At 38.7% G+C, this 20519-nt stretch overlaps 1 protein-coding gene across 6 annotated transcripts in view; it reads right to left on the reverse strand.

The window, feature by feature from the left end:
- The window catches only part of LOC125760998 (peripheral plasma membrane protein CASK), a 229278-nt gene that overhangs the window by 7376 nt on the left and 201383 nt on the right, over nucleotides 1–20519 (reverse strand). For 2 of the 6 annotated variants that reach the window (XM_049421714.1, XM_049421718.1), the window contains 5 exons: nucleotides 3413–3604; nucleotides 3106–3339; nucleotides 2697–2726; nucleotides 2220–2318; nucleotides 1997–2135 (listed from right to left, as the gene is read on the reverse strand). In XM_049421714.1, the coding sequence (XP_049277671.1) occupies nucleotides 1997–2135; nucleotides 2220–2318; nucleotides 2697–2726; nucleotides 3106–3339; nucleotides 3413–3604 (694 nt within the window). Of the gene's footprint in view, nucleotides 1–387; nucleotides 442–1996; nucleotides 2136–2219; nucleotides 2326–2694; nucleotides 2727–3105; nucleotides 3340–3412; nucleotides 3605–20519 lie in introns of all 6 variants that reach the window. The other 4 variants (XM_049421712.1, XM_049421717.1, XM_049421713.1 and 1 more) reach the window with 4 other exon arrangements.

Here is a 20519-nt window from a genome sequence, read left to right on the forward strand (position 1 = left end):
TACAAAATACGAGTACATTAAACAATTTCTAGATAAACATTACAGCAGATAAATAAGTTCGAAAAGGTCGTATCATGCATTCAAAAAAGTCTACTTCGAGATGTGATTTGTGATTATGTATGGTTAAATATAAGCTATATAACATGACTATCTACAACATGTATATCAGCTAATATTCAAACTACTAAATCAACAAATATCACGCGAAAAATTACAATCAAATGGAATGGAAATCAAACGATTACAAAGGAAAAAAAAAGTTGATGTAAATAGCCTTGCTCGATTTCAACCGGCTTTTGACCGGTGAACGAACGAAAATATGCAACAGAAAAAAAAAATCACATTGGTGTTTTGCAGATACTTTTCTGCAAGCCCTGTAGCCTGTACCTGTGGGTCCTTCACATCCTTCGGCCTGTGCTGAACAACCGGGCCCTGCTTCTCCTGTTGATGCACGGTTGCACCAAGACGCAGTCGATGAAAGTGATTTTCGAAAACAATTTAAATCAAGTGTTATCGATCATACCTTTTGCGAGTTTATCATTTGGTTTGTTACAATTTAATTTTAAATATACAAAAAAAACGAATGCGAGCGGCTTTGAAGCTCGCTAAGCTAAGTACGAACGGTTTTTGGGCACACGGTATCAAAAAGTTGTTTTTGACTTGGAACGAACGACAAGTTTTAAGCTTTGATACAGGAAGAGACTAGTTGGAGAGCGAGATAATGAACAGATTCAGGAACAAAGACGAGTTTGAAACGATTATAGAATGAAGATTATATTTTACAGCATTAGCAAGAATATGGTTAACATGAAGAAGAACAGTACATTAGACAAGAATAACGAATTATGCAAATAGATAATATGGAACAAACGTAGAAAAATAATAATTAATTAATTATTAAAAAAAAAACAAAAACGATACGATAGACAAAAAACAAGAGAATATAAGAGACACGCAGTCAATAACATATATGTAAATAAACAATAAAAGTAAACTAACAGTAAAGATTAGTGGACAAATGAAACGATAAAAGAGTAACTATTGGAAATATCGAACATTAAAAAGAGAAGAAAACGAAAATCATTCTCACATCGATCGACGGGATGGAAATAAAATGGAAGCACTTACATACAGGGAATAGAAAAAGGCACATCGACAACACACATACACACATACATAGACACGCAGGAAATTAAATAGCATTAAACTGCATTGTATTGAACACATTGAGCCAGTAACGATGGGTCGCGGTATGGGAATGACTAATCGTAGTGATGGGTCGTGAGTATGGTGAGCAAGACTATAAGAATCTGCTGTATTTTGAGTTTTTTGGGTGTAGGTGTTGGATACGTGGTTGTGAAATTTGTTTTATGTTGTGTGTGCGTGTTTTTTACAATTATTTTCATATTTTGTTTTGAGGGGACCTTATTACAGGATATCCCGAGGTTTTTTTTACATGTTCCTAAATTTATTTTTAATCCATCCCGAGGGTTTTTAACGATTTTCCAATGATTTTGAAAAGTTTTTTAATATTCTCGATGTTGATTATTATAGCTAATTATTGGTATATTTTTACTGTTTAGTATAATTGGTTTAACGTTAAAACATTATTAAATGTATTCAAAATGTATGGGACAACGTTTAAAATACTCGAGATGCATTCAGATATATCTGGAAATTTGTCACAAAAAAAATGGAAAATCGTAACAAAAAAACTTCGGAATACCCTGCATACTAGCTGACTATAATTTGTTTGCAGTAAATAAAATCATCGCTTTTGTTTTACCTAACGATAATATTTTATCCTAGCGATAATATTAAATTTTGATATCACTGTCACTTCTATTTCAATTAGCTCGGTTTGCGTTCGGGCATAAACAAATTATAGTGTCATTCCTTGGCCCCAATACCCCCAGCGGGGTTTACAGTGTATTTAAAAAGCCATCCCCGTTGGATAAGTTTTAAGACCAGGTGTCAAAGCAGCTCAGAAGCTTACCTTGTTCTTTGTGGGATTTGTCCGCCGATTGGCAGGCGATGCGCCATTCCTGAAGCTCTGGTGAGGGTATCAATCCGGCTGAACCTCCCGCAGCGTCATGCCTGGCCTGCCACCAATGATGATCGTCTTTGCTAATAATCTGCAAATAGCAAAACCCGGAGGACAACGATGATGTTTAACCTGGATTTCCATGACTCTAAACTGATGGGTACTAAGTACAAACCTGTAGTATATCACCGACACGGAAAGCTATCCCTGCCTGCGCACAAGGTATCAGCTCGTCGTCCAGCGGGTCATAGTCGAACTGAGCTCGTACGAAAATCTGATCAACCAGAATTGGGTAGAGAGAAAAGTTTGTTTTTTAATGATTGATCACATAGCTGCAGTAGAAGATGTGTGACGCATCACTACAAAGTGATTTTGTTTTTATAGCACAAAAATGAGAGCAAAACGAATCACATTAAAATCAATTGGAGAAATTTACAAAACAAAAACAAAACTGTTCCCAAGATAGAACAATTTGGAAATAAAGTTAGTAACACATTACCACAAAACCATCTCAAAAAAGAGTGGGGAAAAAACGAGAAAAACAAACAAAACGAACAAACGCCATAGAAAACGGAACGGAAACAAAACGAATGAACCAATGAGATGTGTAATGCAACGTGGCTAAAGTATCGTACCGACGGAAAATACTTACTAAAACCGGTGCTGGTCTTATCCTGAATAGCTGCTCGCGTGTTGCATGTTCGTATTTCCGGCATTGAAGGAAAGAAAATACGATAGGCAAAAATCAAAATCAAGCATATGGGGGCAAATACGGGGAGAAGAAAGCAAATTCGATTTCAATATGAAACATATGTTTCACTGCTTAAAATAAATAAGCTTTTTTTCTTTGTTCCGGTTGTTATAGGATTTAAATCTGGTGAAGGTATTATAAGCTCTGTTTTGCTGTTTTTGAGCAAGAAAATAACAAAACTTGTGGGCAGAGCCGATTGTCGTGAAGAGACCTTTTACAAGAGGGTCCGTTACAACTTGTTTTTGATGTTGCCAACTCATCGGATAAAATATTTTTTTTTCGTCTAGAGTTACCACAAACAGTCACTTACCTCAACCGGCGGTGGGGCACTTCTATATGAAGGAACTATTTTAAAAGTAACAGAACCGCGCGCGTCCCGCAGCAATCGCTGTAATTGACTGACTGTTTGATGCTGCACTGGCTGGCCGTTGATTTCCCGTATTTCGTCACCGACGTGCAGCGTAGCCTGCCGGTGGATCATGCCACCGTGCATGATCCGGGCCACGATGCACCGGCCATCTTCGGTCATCTTCAGCGTAATACCCTGTAGCGTAAGTAAACACAACACCCGGCAGTTAGCATAACACGGTCGAAGCAGGGGCTCGATATTGTCTTACCATCGGTTCGTCGGTATTCTTCTGGAACTGTACCAGCCGGACGCGCGTAACGTGCTGTAGCTCTCCGGCGTCACCGTTGTCGATTTCATCGTTACCGCCGTTCAGGTAGGGCGCGATCGGTGGTGGCGTTACACGAAGCGCTTCTTCGCCGTATACTTCCCTAGCTACCACGTCATGCGTGTGTAATAGAGCCTGCGGAGAAGGAGAAAACAAAGATGGACCGACGGTATCGGTTGTATCAGTGCCGGATGTGTGGAAATACGATTATAATACTGTGCTGGGCACAAATTGATAATGTACTAAAAGGGTACTTGACCGACCAAATGCATTCAAATGCAGAGGAAGCCCAACACACTATGCAGCTAACACACAAATTAAGGTTAACGTTGGTTGACATTTGATAGGGGTTTTTGCTGGTGGCATTTAAATGCCCTGTGTGCCTTGTAACGGATTTATACGCCAACACGAACGTCAGTGAAACTGAACTGTCACACGGCCGTCAATAAAGCCTCCTCCAATGTCTGTCGTTTACATAATTGCATAGAGCTCGAAAATCATCTACCAACTTTTGCCGGGCATCTTGTGCCGAGAGAGTACTTGTTTTCTGCTGAGACAAGCACTGAGCGGGCAGGAAACAGAATAATAGAATTCTGCAACAATTCTGTACCACTTGTGTACTGTCAGCTTCTGCAACGAGTTACGATGCACAACACGCCAATGCAGCATTGAACCATTCGGCATTCGGTGGTTCACGTTGCAGATGTTTTGAAAACCTTACCCCAAAAACGATCGATAACGAAGAAAATGCTTCAAATTGGACAAAATTCTTGCACCTGAATAAGCAAATAATGGGGAACCTATTCAAGCGGAGACATGGAGAAAAGTTTTGCAGAAATAAAAAAAAACAAAACAAGGAAGGTAAAAACTCGCTTCAACGATCTGTCTGATAAGATAGTATATAGAAGGTTGGAAAGCAATGTGCAAACAGCACGAACATAAATCTAAATGCTACGATATAGTACTACATTGGAACTGAACGCGGTAAATCGGTAAAACCACCCCCTCCTAGTTGCCAAGGGTTCCAGCAAAACTTCGCTTGACTGAATAATCTTGGTTTTCATCAGCATGATTGGTACCCATTCATGTTCTGCAACTCCGATTGCGAAAGCGACAAGCGCACAAAGTCAATTATACGCCTTCGAAAGCATTGAGGTCAGGATATCACGATTGATTGAATAACGGGAGCGCAATCGTAGTGCAAGAGCCCCCGAACGAACGATGAAAAATTGCTCCAAAGCGATCATTTTTCCTTTTTTTCTTTTGGCGGCGAAACATTTTCTCCACCAAGAGAAAGTTTTCTTTTTCGTTCCACGCAGCCCCTCGAGATACCAATTATGAATCATTACTTGATGGATCGTCTTGATAGTACGTTTTATAACTTTGATACGATTAGCATAGATCTACACGGATGTAAATTCAACGGTGTTAACATACTGCACAAGTGCGCTTGTGCTTCATTATGTTCTATTTCGAGCGTCTGCTACTTCTGTTTCAATATCAAACATGCTCGTCGGATGGGCTTTCCCGGTAAGAGTGGTTGCACTCATCTTGCAATTTGCCTCTTAACAACTTTGTGGGCTGTGTGTGTCAGCGAGGAAGTAAAAATTTGCATTTCAATGAGTTCGTTCCTATCCTTTCGTTTTGTGCGTTCTTATCACGTTAACATGCAGCGTACAGCACGACTTGAGATACATTATATCGTCAGCATAAATCTAGATTTAAGACTACGGGTGCCTTGTAAGAAAGGCGGCCTTGGACCACTCCCATACACCCGAATCGATATGCTGAGTGTTTCCACTTCCGTTCTTTGGAAGGCACGTTTAACTATTTTCTCTGTATGCGCTTGTGTCCTCTCATGTGTAACTGTTAGCTAGATGCGTGTGTTTGCTTAGAAATGGCGAACGATTGGCTTCGACTGGTTGTGACAGTAAATAGTTTTGGATCATGTGGTTCCGGCAGCAGATGATGACAATCCAATAGGAAATGGATGCTTTGGCTTGTTTCATTCTAACTCGTCCAACATGCCACTTTACCGGTCAGGGGAGAAGAGGTTGGTGTGTGAGAGAGAGGCTACAAATGGAGTGGCAAAGTAAACGACGTCTTGAATTTTACATCATTACATTTGCGAATGGTGAAATCGAACTTCATGCCAGCTTTGCATACGCACACACATAGTGTGGGTGAGATTTGTACTGAATGGCGTCCCTCCAAAACACCATCTGGTTAACGTATCGTTTTCGAAATGATTTATAGTGCCATGGTTACACTGCATTGGTACAATGAACGGTGTTTTTTGGTGATGCTATATTGTCGCACTACCATAAATTTCAGCAAATGCCAAAAGTGGTTGCTGCAGCTGGAACGGAATATATTTTGTTTGTTTGTTGCTGTGCCGCTCGTTCAAGCTGTTGCTAGTCTTAACCACATGGGCCTGAAGTACCTTCCCGCTAGGTGGTTGGTGATTGTGTTTGGCCCTTTTTTGCGATTCTTTCACTAACGCACACTCGGACAGCTTTACCGCTCTGGTGTAAACGCATTTAAGTGATTCAACCTTTGACTGTAAATACAAAAAAATACACACACACACACACAAGCACAAACTCACAGAAATAGAGGGGAGAAAAAACAGGCCTGGATGAAAAAGGACAGACAGCTTAAAAATTTAATGCCACCCTCCAAAACAATGCTTGATTGAAAAAGTTTAATTTTTTGTTTCGTTGCAAACCATCATCATGTAAAAACATGCGGTTGCTTGTGTGCCACTTTTTGTTGCGGGTCGTTGGACATTTTGTGTGTGTAAGTTCGTGTCGACTCGGTAACAGAATGTGTTGCAATAATATTCAACAATGAATTTTTTTTAACAAAGTACCATGCGTCTCCATTCTGTTCTCTAGCACAGTAAACGTGGGGCACCATGCGCCTCCATCGGTTGTTAACATACAAAAAAATCGTATAAATGTAACGCTTAAAGCGTTAAATTATTAAAAAAAACCACAACAATTTACAACAAAAATATGTTTCTCTGGTTTTTTTTAAATTAGTATCTAATTCGTCAGCTTCTAAAAAAAATACCATAACGTCATGTAACGTGTTACGTTTTATGTATGTACTTTACGTCGTTCCTTTTTTTATACGAAACACTGAACCATAAACAATTTACCAAAAACCATATACTTCGATACAAAAATGTATCTCATTGAAAAACCACCATTGGAAATGGATAAAAGCTTTTCTGGTGATTTTTTCTCTTCTTCGTTTTGTTTGCAAATGCAATCACGAATGAATTTCGATCGTAAAGATAGGCAGCAAAGTGAGCAAAAGGGGTAAGAATAAAATACTGTACGGCAATAAAAATGCAACCGTGCTGAAAATTCTGATTTGCATTTCACGAGATACGGGCACAAAAACAAAAAACAAAAAAGAGCAATAAAATTCCCTTTTCCTTATTTGATGTGCGTATTTGTTTTCGTTTTTTTGTTTGGTTACTTCATTCTAGAAAGTAAGAAACAAAAAAGTTCATAGAAGCAGTAAAAAAAAACGGGGAAAAGCCCATAATACTGCAACCTTTGCGATTCCAACCACATTTTCCCTTTAATTTACTAGGTCTGAATATAAACCGAGAGACTGAGAGAAAAAAAACCCCGAACAGAAAAATGATTATAAACTGTCGGGGTTGCGAAAGAGTTATTGCGCTCATTATCGTGATGAAAGATAATGCGGTTGGTTATCTGCAGTATAACTGTTAAAAAAACATGTCCGTTCTTTTATTCTATGGAGACATCATAATTTTCCACCGAATTATTTGACACAAAAAAAGGATTTTTGGCCCACTGCCGATTTGTAATAGAAAGATGGCTAAACATTTTCACACACCTTAAAGCGAAAAGGGCGTGAATGCAACTCCATTAGCATCACTTTAGTTCGCACCGCTCGGTGTTACTCCTGCATTTATTGTTGCCGGGACGCGGGGATTTGCAAAAGTCGCTTTTGTTATTGTTTTTTCAGCACAGTTGAGAAAAAAATGGGCAGACACGAATGGTGGTGTCTTTCTGTTTCGCATACAGAAACAAAAACAGTTCCGTTCCGTTGAATGTTTATTTAGAACCGTTTTTATAGCACCACAGTGCTGAGGTGTGTTGGAGAAAAACACGAAAAGCTCATCACCGTAATGATCCATTAAGTGCCAGACTGGTCTGGACTGTCAGAAAGGGATCAAAGTTGGCAGAATGTTTGTGCCGCTGATGAACAAATACAAACACATGACAAAGCGAAGCAACATTTTATTCTAAAAATTTTGTTTCGTTGTGGCTTTCTGGCATTTGCTTGTTTTTTTTAAACAAAACGAAAGCACATAAAACTCAAATTCTAAAATTGAGCGAGAATTATAGCAAAGCACTAATTTACTCTACTAAACCATAATGTTGCTACCAACCAAAACGGGAAGCACATTAATTGGAACAGAAAACTTCAACCCAGAGCAAAAACAAAAAACAAAACAAAAAACGTTTAGCGGCACATTATCTTCGTTTCGGTTAAAGTGGACCGAGAAAACTTATGAACTAACAAGGAAAGTTTTTTTTTTGTTTTGCTCCCTCAACGTGTAGCTCAAATTCCGTGGGATATTTCTTCCGGTTCTGCGTGGTGCGCTGACTTTCTCCTGCCTAAAAACCCAATTTTCGGCTTGCACACGAAGCACTCGGTAGCCGTCAAGTCCGGATCCGAAGTAAGCGATAATGAGTAAAATTAATCAAAGAAACTGCTAACGACTGCACAAGGGGGCAACACTTTGCCGACAGTGAAGGTATGGTGCACAGCAACCTACATTGTTACATTGAGACCGGTCTTTGGGGAGTATTCGTGTCGCCATTTTGTTTCTTGTCCAAAAACCTCTTCTAGCTTAAGGGAAGCAAGAAAGTTTGCTGCTTTCGTGCCATTTCGAGACCAGAAAGGTAAACTTGCCTAGACTCCTCAATGGCTGTTAGCGGTCGATTAGTGCAACGATCCAGGACACGGGTAACAGCGTTCCCAGCCAAATGGTTGTAAATAATAAATGTTCACCAAGAAAGTACAAGAAATGCTGGGTGGTAAAAGCAGGAATGCTCTTGCCGCATACGAGTGGAAGCGTAAATCCATCGGTACTTTCTGGTTTAAGAATGCAGAAGAAAAAGTATTGTAATGTTCTGCTTTTTTTAAGAAGTGTGTATCCACCTGCATTAGAGCGTATCCGTTCCCAGCAGTGCACTATAAAGGTTTTAAAAATTTAATGTAGAGGAAGTAAATAATCTGTAACGTCGTAAATTTTCAACTTAAGCTACATCGTTTAACCAAACGATTTACCCTGGACAGTCGGGAAATAATTTACCGTTTGGTCAACGCAAACAGGCTGTCTACACCCATAGGTTTTACAAATGGTAAATGGCACTCGAACACAAACGAACTGCAGTTTGAACCTGCTTCTGCTTCTAAACCCAATTTATCCAACGGAAGGATGTAAACGTCCAGAGTTAAAGTAGCGATAAATTTCTAACCGTATGGTCCCGTATCCACATCGGGGGGCGATGACCAGTTAAGCAAATTTGAGAATGCTGGAACGTACTTCTGGCAATTTTCCTCTCCCAGAAACAACTGGATAAATATTATCACACTCCACGTTAACATCAAAGCACGTGATTCAGGGAAAAAGCCTAGTTGTGTTTACACGTGCCAATGTTTAATGTTTCATGATTCTGATGCCCTATGGCTGGAATTTATTTAGCGAAATTGCAATCCGTGGTTGCAATGGGATGGATTTTAATATTCAGAAAGATATTGGCAAAGTTGGGGGAAAAAAATCACTGTTCCGAGTTTGTACTTCATTAATACGGAATGGGAATCGTAGCACGAAAAAGTGGCCGCTCGATGGAAAGTAGTTAACACGGAAAAATGATCAAAGGCACGCATGGTATCGTACGAGAGTACAGATTTTTCATAAAACTGTATTATAACACATCTTCAGAAATAGCTTTATCGTTCTGGAATAAAAAATTTTTTTTAAACATTCAAGTCATTCCTTTCTCCATACACGATCAATAGAAAATTGAGATGAAACTGTTCTTCAATAAACGAGAACCAATCAACTGATTACATCAAGTAATTATTAGAAATCTCCTATATGACTATCGACTCCACGTAGAGATGTAATATACATCTACAAAATTCTGAACTTATGGTCTGAATGAAATACTCCCAGTAGACAGAATAAAAAACTACAATACCAAAATGATTCTCACAATAGAACATCCCTTTGTGGGGACTAATTCCCACCACTGAGTTACATGCGGCCCAAAAGCATTATAACATTATCCTACCTCCATTCCATATTGTTTCAATAGGGAAACCGAAACTAATCGACCGTTTGGACCATCAAAAACGTTATGTGGCATTGACCGTTTCAGTTCGTACAGTTTGTGAGATAGGGAGAACAATATCTGTGAGGACGACTCAAACGCAACAAGCTGCCCATGCTACCGATGGGATTACTGGCTCACGTACGAACATGTCAAATGTGAAGGATTAATTTAACAATACAGAGTGATAGATGGCTCAACGTAAGGACGGGAAATGCGATCGAGCATGACTGAAAAAAATGGGGAATGTTTTCTAATAGAGAACAATTTTTTTTGCACAGTAAGAAAACATTCGGTGACAGTTGGATGCAATTTTTGAAAAGCCATTATCGTATTTAAAATTCACGTAAAATATTTAAAAACAAAGTGCTTTTTTGCGACTATGTTCGACTATCAAAGGCAAAGTATGAAAATGATAAAACCAACCAAAAACGGTAATTGAAGTGAGAAAGTTGATCCGGAGTGAAACATTAATTAACGACGAGCGACCACCCTTACATATGATACGATATGCATAAAAAAGTTGTTAATGTTTGAGTTTTGCATTTATTGATCCGAACGCGCTGAGCGGAAAATAAACGTGTGAATGAAATGGCAAACGCATGAAACATTCTCAGTTGATTAAAATTGAATGAACCTTGACAAATGACAACTCTCAACGAGCGATCTATATAATCCGCGTACTCTTATGCTTAATTTTATTTCCCTCACAATTGTGCATGTTTGTTCAATTTTTGCTTTCAACCACTTTTATCGCAATTTAAGTGTGTAGTTTGAGTGTTCACATGTTCATGCATGCAAATCAAAATGTTGGTAAAACTTAAATAATCCACAAAAGTGACAGCGGAATAAAATTATGAAATAAAACCAAACACAACACAATCATAAAACGGTTAGCGTATCAAGCACTTAACGGTGTGCAATAATCTTATTCATAGTGGTTTATCGTTTATTTAGGCAAAACGCGTGAAAACCATACTTTTCGCCCGTATCAAACGTCTGTGGTATTCGCGATACCAGTACGATGATATACACATTTTCTGGGAAGGATTTTCTAAACTGTCCAAAAGCAAAATGAATGCAAACATTATGCTCACTCCTGGTGGGAATTCTCATCATAAAAAAGCTCCACATCTTGGATGGGGGAAAAAGTATAAAAAAACACACACACAGACACATCCTCTTGGTGTCACACTGCATGTGCTTTTGCGCCTGCTGGGTTGATTACCACCCCCCCCCAAAAAACCCAAGTATTGGATGTAAAAAGGATCAAGCGCACCCACTTGGACGGGACGAAATATGGTTCATACATCATTCGTTTATAGTCCCCGTACGCATATAAATAGAGATTAGGCTGTTGTAACTGTCGAAACTTTCACCAACTCGAATCAATGGAAAGTTTTCCCACATGTCATCACGAAACTTTTCCGTTTTCCACGCGTCGTGTGTCCGTGTGTGTGTGCAGGAGGGAAAGAAATATGTTTATAGAAAATCCTTCTATAATGTTCTTGAACACCTCAGTGCATAATCGTACAATCTTTATCGATGCAAACGCACCACAAAACAGGGCACGAAACTTTTATACATATCTTATCACGAGCTGCTTCACTCAACAACCTTGCTCTGTCTCTTTTTCTCTCAGTCTCTCTTGTAACATTTTCCGCCCCCTTTGGAAAGCATTTACACACTTTTGGTGAAAACATTTTCATTTTGCGAGGTTATAATTATGATGTCGTTGGCAAAAAAGGCAAAAGACGTTCAAGTAAATCTGAACCTACTAGTGGATACAACTTTTTTTCCACAGAAACATGGTAAAAGACACGTTTCAGTGTGAAGGAAGAAGGTCATTGAAGAAAACGAAAAATATAACGTTAGTACCTCTTTGAAGATAAGCTATTACTGTAAAACGCAAAAAAGAAGGTCATTACAGCGTTCTACTATCTGATGGTATGATGAATCAGGCCGCACCAACGTTTTCAAGCGTAACCAATGGTCGTAGTTTTTCATTTGCAAAAGTGTGTTGTCAATGGTAGCGCGTTGTAAAGAAGTATGTGTGTGTGTCTACCGTGATAATTTGCTCTATGAATATTTATGAGCATCGTTTAAGCCTGCGCCAGCATATGACAAAGATTAGTAACTGTATTTTTTTTTGTACTTTTCTTCAAACAAGTAGCAAAACGGTATTGAAGTAAATTGTAACTACAACCCCACAACAATAGAGATGGATGGAGGATGCTTTAGAAAACTATTCTCTGGAGATGCCACTGAAGAAGCAATAGAAAAAGGTGATATTAAATCTGCTGTTCACGATAAAGCGTCTTTTTTATTATTCACCTTTTGAAGTTTGTAATCAAACGAAGAGCCATTAGTATTTTAATATTGGTTTCAAGTAAGAAATGCTTTTTTATCATGCAGAGCGACTGGTTTGAAATTTATTATCATCGGTATTTTGCCATCTGGTTTATCTCGCACGGAGTATCTGGTTAGGAAACATTTTTACGCAGTAGAATGTTGAACCATTGACGGAGATTTTTTGTATTGTAAAATTGGATAAGCTTTGAAATTTTTTTATGAAAAAAAAAGAAGAAAAGTATCAATCTAAACAAGTGTAACAATTATATTTCTGAAATTGTTTAACGATTTATAACTAGAAAACTCGAACAATGAAATTAAGTACAAATGTTGAAATAGAAATTTTTTTTAGAAAAATATCCACACTCGGTTGGGCACTGTTTTCTAACAAAAATTTAATCATTTAATTTTATACATGTTTTGTGTATCTATAGATAACGTTCTACTGGGATACAAAAGGTGATTGTGCTTTTGCTCGATAAAACACAATACGCATGAAAGTGTACAAAAAAGTGTACATTCGCTTCATGCGGGCACCGGTTTGATGAAAATATATATCTGCATTTCACAAAAGGGCGAACCACGCGCCAACCACAGTAATGTACTCGGCGCCAGAAGCTAGGATATGTTCCAAATCCATCCAATTAAACTGAACCAGCTTTGTTGCCAGGGAATTTTTGTTCGCCACCCTTTTTCTGGAAAACAAAAATAGCAACAACAAAAAAAAGGAAAAGAGCAACAAAATTCGTCGAAAAGCAATTGCAGAGTCATAAGAATGGAGGCAAAGTTTGGCCAAAAAGCACGAACTCGTACGTGAAATGAAACTGTCCTTATCCTTAATTTTTACGAAAAACAAGATGCTTCCCAACGGTGAAGGTAACAAACAAACAAAAAAGGTTTTGCTTACTTTGTTAAGTTTGATTGAAAATCCAAATATCATAATTCATGAAGTTGTTTCATTTGCCACCAGCACGTCTTCGCGATGTAATCCGTTAGTAAATCCACGTGCCCTACCGCATCCAGTATCCACAGGCAGGATGGTAACGGGTGGTCGAATTAAAAACTTTTACACAAATACTCCACCATGCCATCTTTCACACGCAAAAATCTCACTCGACACAACATTTATGTGCTCACAGCCATTAGAAGAAGCACTCATATTTTTATTTACAGACGCACGACACCACGCACATTGTTTCCCAACAATGGTGCCAAATTCACATTGTGGTGAGTTAAGCTAATTATGCAAACGCCGCAGTGCAACACACAGCAGGGAAACATTTGCTTACAAAACCATTAACCACTTCACTTCAATTACTACCACTAATGGTTAAAAACGAAAATGCCACTAACTCGTCAGTTGAACACAAATAAAATAAAAAATCAGCGATTGGGCGAAACCGCGTACTCCGATACGAAACGAGCAAGGATACGTTTCGCCTGTGAGCGCTGTCGTAAAACTGAACTGAGCAATTGATAAGAAACATTTTGCTAGCAGCGTCTGGATACATTTCCACTGATACCAGCGCGGGCACTCATCGAACTCATGCCCGAAAGTAACTCATGGTTAGATCAAGAAAATGAGTTCCCTAAAGCTTTTTCTGAACAATTTTGCCAAAGCTTTCAAATGTATTCAAATGGTAGGAAGGGTTACACTTCGCTGGAGAACTTTGAAGCAGTAAGAATATTATGGAACCATATTTGAAAGCTTTCAGCTCGAAAACGATGTTCGGAAAAGCTTTGTTTTTCCATAAAATATAATTTTCTCTTCCATGTTCTCCTGGAAAGGAAAACTGTTATAGAAAGCTCCAAGCCATAAAAATCTCTCTTTCTGGAGAAAAAGCTTTTATGTTTGGAAGAATGCAGCTGCAAGGAATGAGATGCTATAAATACAGCTTTTTATAGCGTATAGCGTTACGTTCAACTGTTATACAGAAAACGGTATGTTATACAGGACACTGTATAACCGTCGAACGGCGGTGTAAATTTTTTATGTTGAAATTTTGTTAACCATTTTTTCCTTGAATTCCTGCATAAATGATTAAAAAACAATTTTATCTTAATCTTTGAAAATATCTTTTATCATATCTACCATTTGCTAATATTTCATCAACATATTTAACGATAATATCTATTATTGCATTAACAACACAAAAACGGGCCCCCATTCTAATTGATTGCTTGCAATAAAATTTTACACCATAAAAGCATACACTTTACAACATCGCATACACACAAACACAGCGATAGAACAAATTTACACGGCTAAAAGCACTTTGTACGGCAGGAAACATTTGAAACGTAAGAAGAAGTCTATTTTGCTCACGGCAAATAAACGATAGGCCTTGATTATGGAAGGTATTGTGCAATGAAATATCCACGCCTAAGCAATCCAGCGCCTTCTAAACTTTACGATGCGACCCAACGGTGTGAATGCAGTAAAGTGCACAAAGCCAAACAGTACGCTCAGTGATTTGATGTGATACTCACAAAGTCGGCGAGCATATCGAGTCGCTGCCCAGAGTGTACCTCCCGAGAAGAGACATGAACATGACTTGGCGGGGTGGCTTATTATTGCATTTACGAAGGTTGTAAACATGGTGGATGTTTAAAATTACGAACCAAAAAAAAAAAAAACAAATGGACGCCATCTAGTAAATGCGAAACCTGTGGCGCTGGGTGTAGTAGGTCGAAGAACACCGGTAGCGATCGTAAAATGGGCAGCTGAATTGATGTAAAGGTACGGTAGATTAAATAATCAACTTTACGCCATTACGATGAGCGTTGTCGAGAGTTTAAGGCCGAGATGGCTTGAGGATGCTGTGTGCCAGGGCACGATGAATGGAACAATGTCAAAGACACAGTCTTACAGTTAACATTTGAATCGAACGCCAAATATTAGACTGCACGACCGCGTCCTTGCCAGAGTTTGTTCGATTGCAATGTGGTTGGGGTTGAGGAAAAGGCAAGTAAAGCTTTGGAATTATAAGGCATACAGTGTTGGACAAAACAAGTGTGATTGATAAACTCTGCTAAACCAAACTTTACGAAGCGTTTCATTAAGTTTGAAAAGTGTGAAAAGGTCAAATTTGTAATGAGCGATCAGGAGCTCTGTCTAAATACTGTTTTTGTGTTAAAAAATGGACAAATTTTAATTGGCGATGAAAAAAAGGATTAGATTGAATAAAACAAATTGTGCATCCTACAAAAGCCTTCGCGGAAAAATAATTTATGCCTCATGAACCGGTCTTCGGCTGACCAGAATCTTAAGCTAAAACAAAATTTTTGGCATTTATTTAAGCATTTTCGTGGTGTTGGTGATTTATTGTCACTTTCTTTCTCCTTCGAAATTAATGAGTTTGACCTTCCGTTTGAGGTTTTCTTTGATAATTTTTTTACGGTGTCTTTTGAGTTCCATTGGATTAGATAGAATTTTGGTAAAACGATATAATTAAGACATTCTTTACTAAAACCTTCAGTCCCTTCTTCTGGGAATCGTCTACTGCTCAATGGCCTCAACTGACATGGTCTGCGTTCTGCATTACAAAGTCTATCTTGTTCAGGTACTTTTGCACTGTTTGTTGGATTGTTTCCACCTCCAGGGGTTACGAAGAGATCGTTTTGTGCCTGGTTTTCATGTTAAGGTTTGGCTGCAGTTTTCGGGCATGTCTTTGTGACTGACGGTCTTTGCGACGGTCAGAATGGTTTCCATATGTAGTATATAAAAAAATCCACTTTATCTGGCGGACTCGAAGTCACACCATGTAAAAGTGCTTTAATCTTCCTTTTTTCCAAATATTTGATTGAATTTGCTTGACAATTTTCACCATGGCTGTAACAAATTATCTGATAATGTTGTCAAATTTTGTTAGTACACAATAAGATACCTAAATAAAGAAAAGTGATGGATGCACTTTTCGGTGGCAACAGAACTCGTATAAAGAATCACCAAAATAAGTCAATTTCTATTCATTAATACGTTATCTACCTTCCAGCAAGAATTTCGAATTGGTTGTTCGTTTTGTCAGAAACAATATATGTTACTTCAAAAATACATTTTGTTTTATTCGTGTATTGATGAATAATACATTCTCATTCACCAAAAACAAGCTAAAACAGAATTTGGTAAAATAACCGAATAAAACGATACAAAAATAAAATGAGTGATCCTGGAATTCATGTACATAATTTCCCTATAAAAACATCATTAAGCTAACAATGATAACATGCGTTACTCGTTACTCGTAAGTGGTAGTAATGAATTATTCAACGCAAAAGGTAATCCAAGGTAGTACATCATTTATCGCGTCATGCAAAACGATTTGCTAGCTTAGCATATACAGTGAACCCAAAAAGTATTCGTCTACCTGAATGTTTGACACAAAAAGGCGAATTGTGGACGTTATAGGCATGGGACATTAAAATGATCGATGGGGTTTGATAGCAGGTCAAACAATTAGTACCTTTTTCACAAAATGTGGCCATAAAATATTAAAATAATAATAATAATAGAACCAAAACTAAGAATTTCATTTGTTACATGCACAAAAAGTATTCGTCTACTTGGGTTTTGACGCATTGTTTATTTAAGCAGGGGGCAAATTAGTACTTGGTTGGGTTTCCTTTTGATTTAATAACTGCATAGAGCCTTCGTGGCATCGATTTGACTAGGTTTTCTGTTACGGAAGATGGAATTTTATCCCATTCTTCTTTCAATGCTATTTTCAGGACTTCTTTGTTACTAATTTGCCGTTTTCTGATCGCATCGTCCAGTACCTTCCATAGATGTTCAATGGGATTCATATCAGGACTCTGGGGGGGTGTTTTAAGTTGCTTGGGAGTATTATAAAGCAACCATAGCTTTGTATTTTCAGCCGTGTGTTTCGGATCATTGTCTTGTTGAAAGACGTAGGAATTTTGTAATCCAAATTTCTCGGCACTTGATCCCAAGTTTTCTTTTAAAATTTGAATGTACATTCTGTGATCCATTTTGCCTTCAATGAAATGCAATTTCCCCACTCCTTTTGCGTTCATACATCCCCACACCATGACAGAACCTCCACCGTGTTTCACTGTTGGTATCAGATTATTTGGATTCATTTCTGTATTCTTTTTTCGCCATACCATACGCCGACCATCTGATCCAAAAATATTAAATTTACTTTCGTCTGAAAATATGACGTCATTCCAGAAGTCCTCATTCTTATTTCGATACTCTTTGGCAAATTCTAAACGTTTTTGGCGATTGATTTTATTCACCCAAAACTTCTTTCTAGCAACTCGTCCATTGTAACCATACTTTTTACAAGTATTGCGAATCGTACTGGGACATACCGTTGTTCCCCTTTGTGCCAACTCACTAGCGAGCACAGGTGCACTAGTTTTAGGGTTTTTCTTAATTTGTCGTAACACAAATCGTTCATCTTGTTCGGTTAAAGATCGTGGACGCCCGCTTCGGTGTTGGTTTTCCACTGATTTTGTTATTCCAAATCGATCAATTATAGACTGTATGGTGGAACGCGGTTTACCTACAAGTCTTGCAATCTCGTAAGATGATTTGCACTGGTTATGGAGGCGTATGATAAGACTTCTCTCAGCACAACTAGTTTCTTTGCTTTTACGACCCATGGCGACTTCCTTCTTGCTCTGGATGCAATTAAAACTCTAATAAAACGAGAAGATTTGTCATTTGTCCCATAGCAACGGAAAACCATCAAAGTATGCCCCAAAAGGAACGGCGTGTTGCCACTTAGTTACTCCAAAACCCAAGTAGACGAATACTTTTTGTGCATGTAACAAATGAAATTCTTAGTTTTGGTTCTATTATTATTATTATTTTAATATTTTATGGCCACATTTTGTGAAAAAGGTACTAATTGTTTGACCTGCTATCAAACCCCATCGATCATTTTAATGTCCCATGCCTATAACGTCCACAATTCGCCTTTTTGTGTCAAACATTCAGGTAGACGAATACTTTTTGGGTTCACTGTATGTCTCAGCAAGGGGAATGTTCGTTGCAGATACAATTCAGTCAGCACCGCAACATTTTATCGTGGCAGTTTCACCGTCTTCTGAGAGTAAAACAAACAAACACAATCTTAGTAAAATTTCCTCTCTTTTGTTGCAGAACTGAACGCTCTGGCTTTAGTATAATTTGGACAAAAAACACTGTTGCATAGTATGGCTAGCAGCCGGACTAATATCGTTAAACCGAAGCAAACGCTGCATGAGATTGATTAATGGAGAACGATGGCGAAGAACTTCCGCTGCCCACACATAGTCCCAACGTAAGGACAACGGGTGCAAAAAGGACACCATAAATCATTTGCCTCGTTTTCCGTCACCCACATTAAACATTGGCACCAACGGTTTCCATTCCGTTTCCTACCGTTCCCCCCTGAAGCAGCCTGGAACCAAGTGAGTTCGGGTTATGAGCAATTCTACTGCCCCGATCGCGATATGCCACGCGTTCAGACTGCGTTTCATAAACGGAAGACCGTCAAATAGAACAATGGCAAATGAATAAATTATTACAAATCAAATGCAGCTTTTCCTGGCAGCTTCGGTTTTCTGAAGTGTTTGACAGACAATCAATGGCGCTGCATTTGCATACCAACTTTAACGCTAAAGCTATGAGCAGCTAAGCTTTTTCCCTCTCGCACCAAAACCGTCGAACAAAGGCTCATTCAATTAGCACCAATTTATCGTACCATTAGATGTGCGAATGTGTGATAAACGCAGTTCCATCATTTATGCTCATAGAGCATAATCTGACAACCATCAATAACAACTCATTCGCATGTGAATGGTTTTTTTTCTTCTGGTCTCTAAACACGAGTATAGTAAGCACAACAGGGACAACAACATACACAAAAAAAATCAATCAACAACACACCGTTCAATGGGATACGGTTCGATGGGTTACGGGGTATTTTTTTCGCTGTTCTAACACTCTTTTCACGGTGTGTCTCATCCGAATCCGAACACGAAAGTCGTCCACCAATCGATCCACTTTTGACGTGGTTCGTGCGGTGCGACATGTGCATGTGGTGGAAAATCCACTTAACACGCGCACCACACCATACCGAGAACGAAGCAAAGCTTATGCATTCATCTTCTTGACTTTAACGCAATGAAGGGGAATAGCAATGAAAGAAGAGAAGAAAAAAAAACATAACAGACCCAAAGTTGATTTGCATGTGAAAGAATGGAATGCAAACTCAACAGGACCATCATGGCAAACCACCAAACGTGAATGTGAGTATGTATCGTTCCAATTGAGCGCTTCTTTCACTATTGGCAGCTGCGAGCATTGGCAGCAATTCCACCCTTCCTTGGACCCGTTCACTAGCGCACAGTGAGACTCAAATCATTAGCATTTCGGATCGCAGGCAAGTTTAGTTTTTTTTTGCTGATGTTGTGTGTTTTTTGCCCACTTTTCAAATAGACGATCGTTTTCCATGGCGCGAAAGGTCCCAACGGACGAACGCACATCGTAACATGGATGTGAATGGTATAGGACAAACAAACAAAAAAGTAGGAGAGCTGGGAAAAATCAATCATTCGCACCATCGGCTCGTAGCTTTTACATGGATCTTCCTCTGCTCTACTTCTGTGTGCGAGTAGGTAAATTGACCATCAACACAAGAAACGGCAGAGGCGGAAATTTACATTTTCCACCCTGACTTTGATCCTCCCGACCCGGCCAGAAAACATGTAAAATCCATTTAGATTATAAATTTTTCACACTTCCCGTGTGAGCTGTAACAGAATGTTTTCTGTTGTTTGGATAATACTTTGTGGAAAATAAATTAAATATAGTTTTCCGTATTCAAACAATCTTTCTTCAAATTAAGTTGGTATAATTTTCCCTCAATTTCTATTAATAATTTTCTAGCAATCCATACGCGAAGTTAAAAATAGCGCCTGTATAAGCTGATTCAGTTTCAAGATTACTCGTTACTGAAAAGCGGATGTCATACCAACGCCAACCATACCTAGCATATCCCACCCCCACGATTATTGCTGACAGGTGAAATGTGTCCGGAGTGCATCTCGTGCGTCCGGAAATGGCAAACAAAAAAAAATGGTGATCGAAATGAATTCTTCCTACTATCTAAAACTGAACGTTTCTAGGCAAAGAGAGCAGATCGCACACGGCTGATGCTTTCAACAAAACTCTCTCTCTCTTCTGCCGCTTTTCATTCCCACCAAGTTTCCGCCAAGTTTCCATCAAGTTTCCTTCAGGTGGTATGCGCGCATCATTAACACGCCCGCTGGCAGCTATCATCGGGGGTGAAACGGAA

Source organism: Anopheles funestus, chromosome 2RL (assembly GCF_943734845.2).
Source record: "Anopheles funestus chromosome 2RL, idAnoFuneDA-416_04, whole genome shotgun sequence".
Classification (NCBI taxonomy): domain Eukaryota; kingdom Metazoa; phylum Arthropoda; class Insecta; order Diptera; family Culicidae; genus Anopheles; species Anopheles funestus.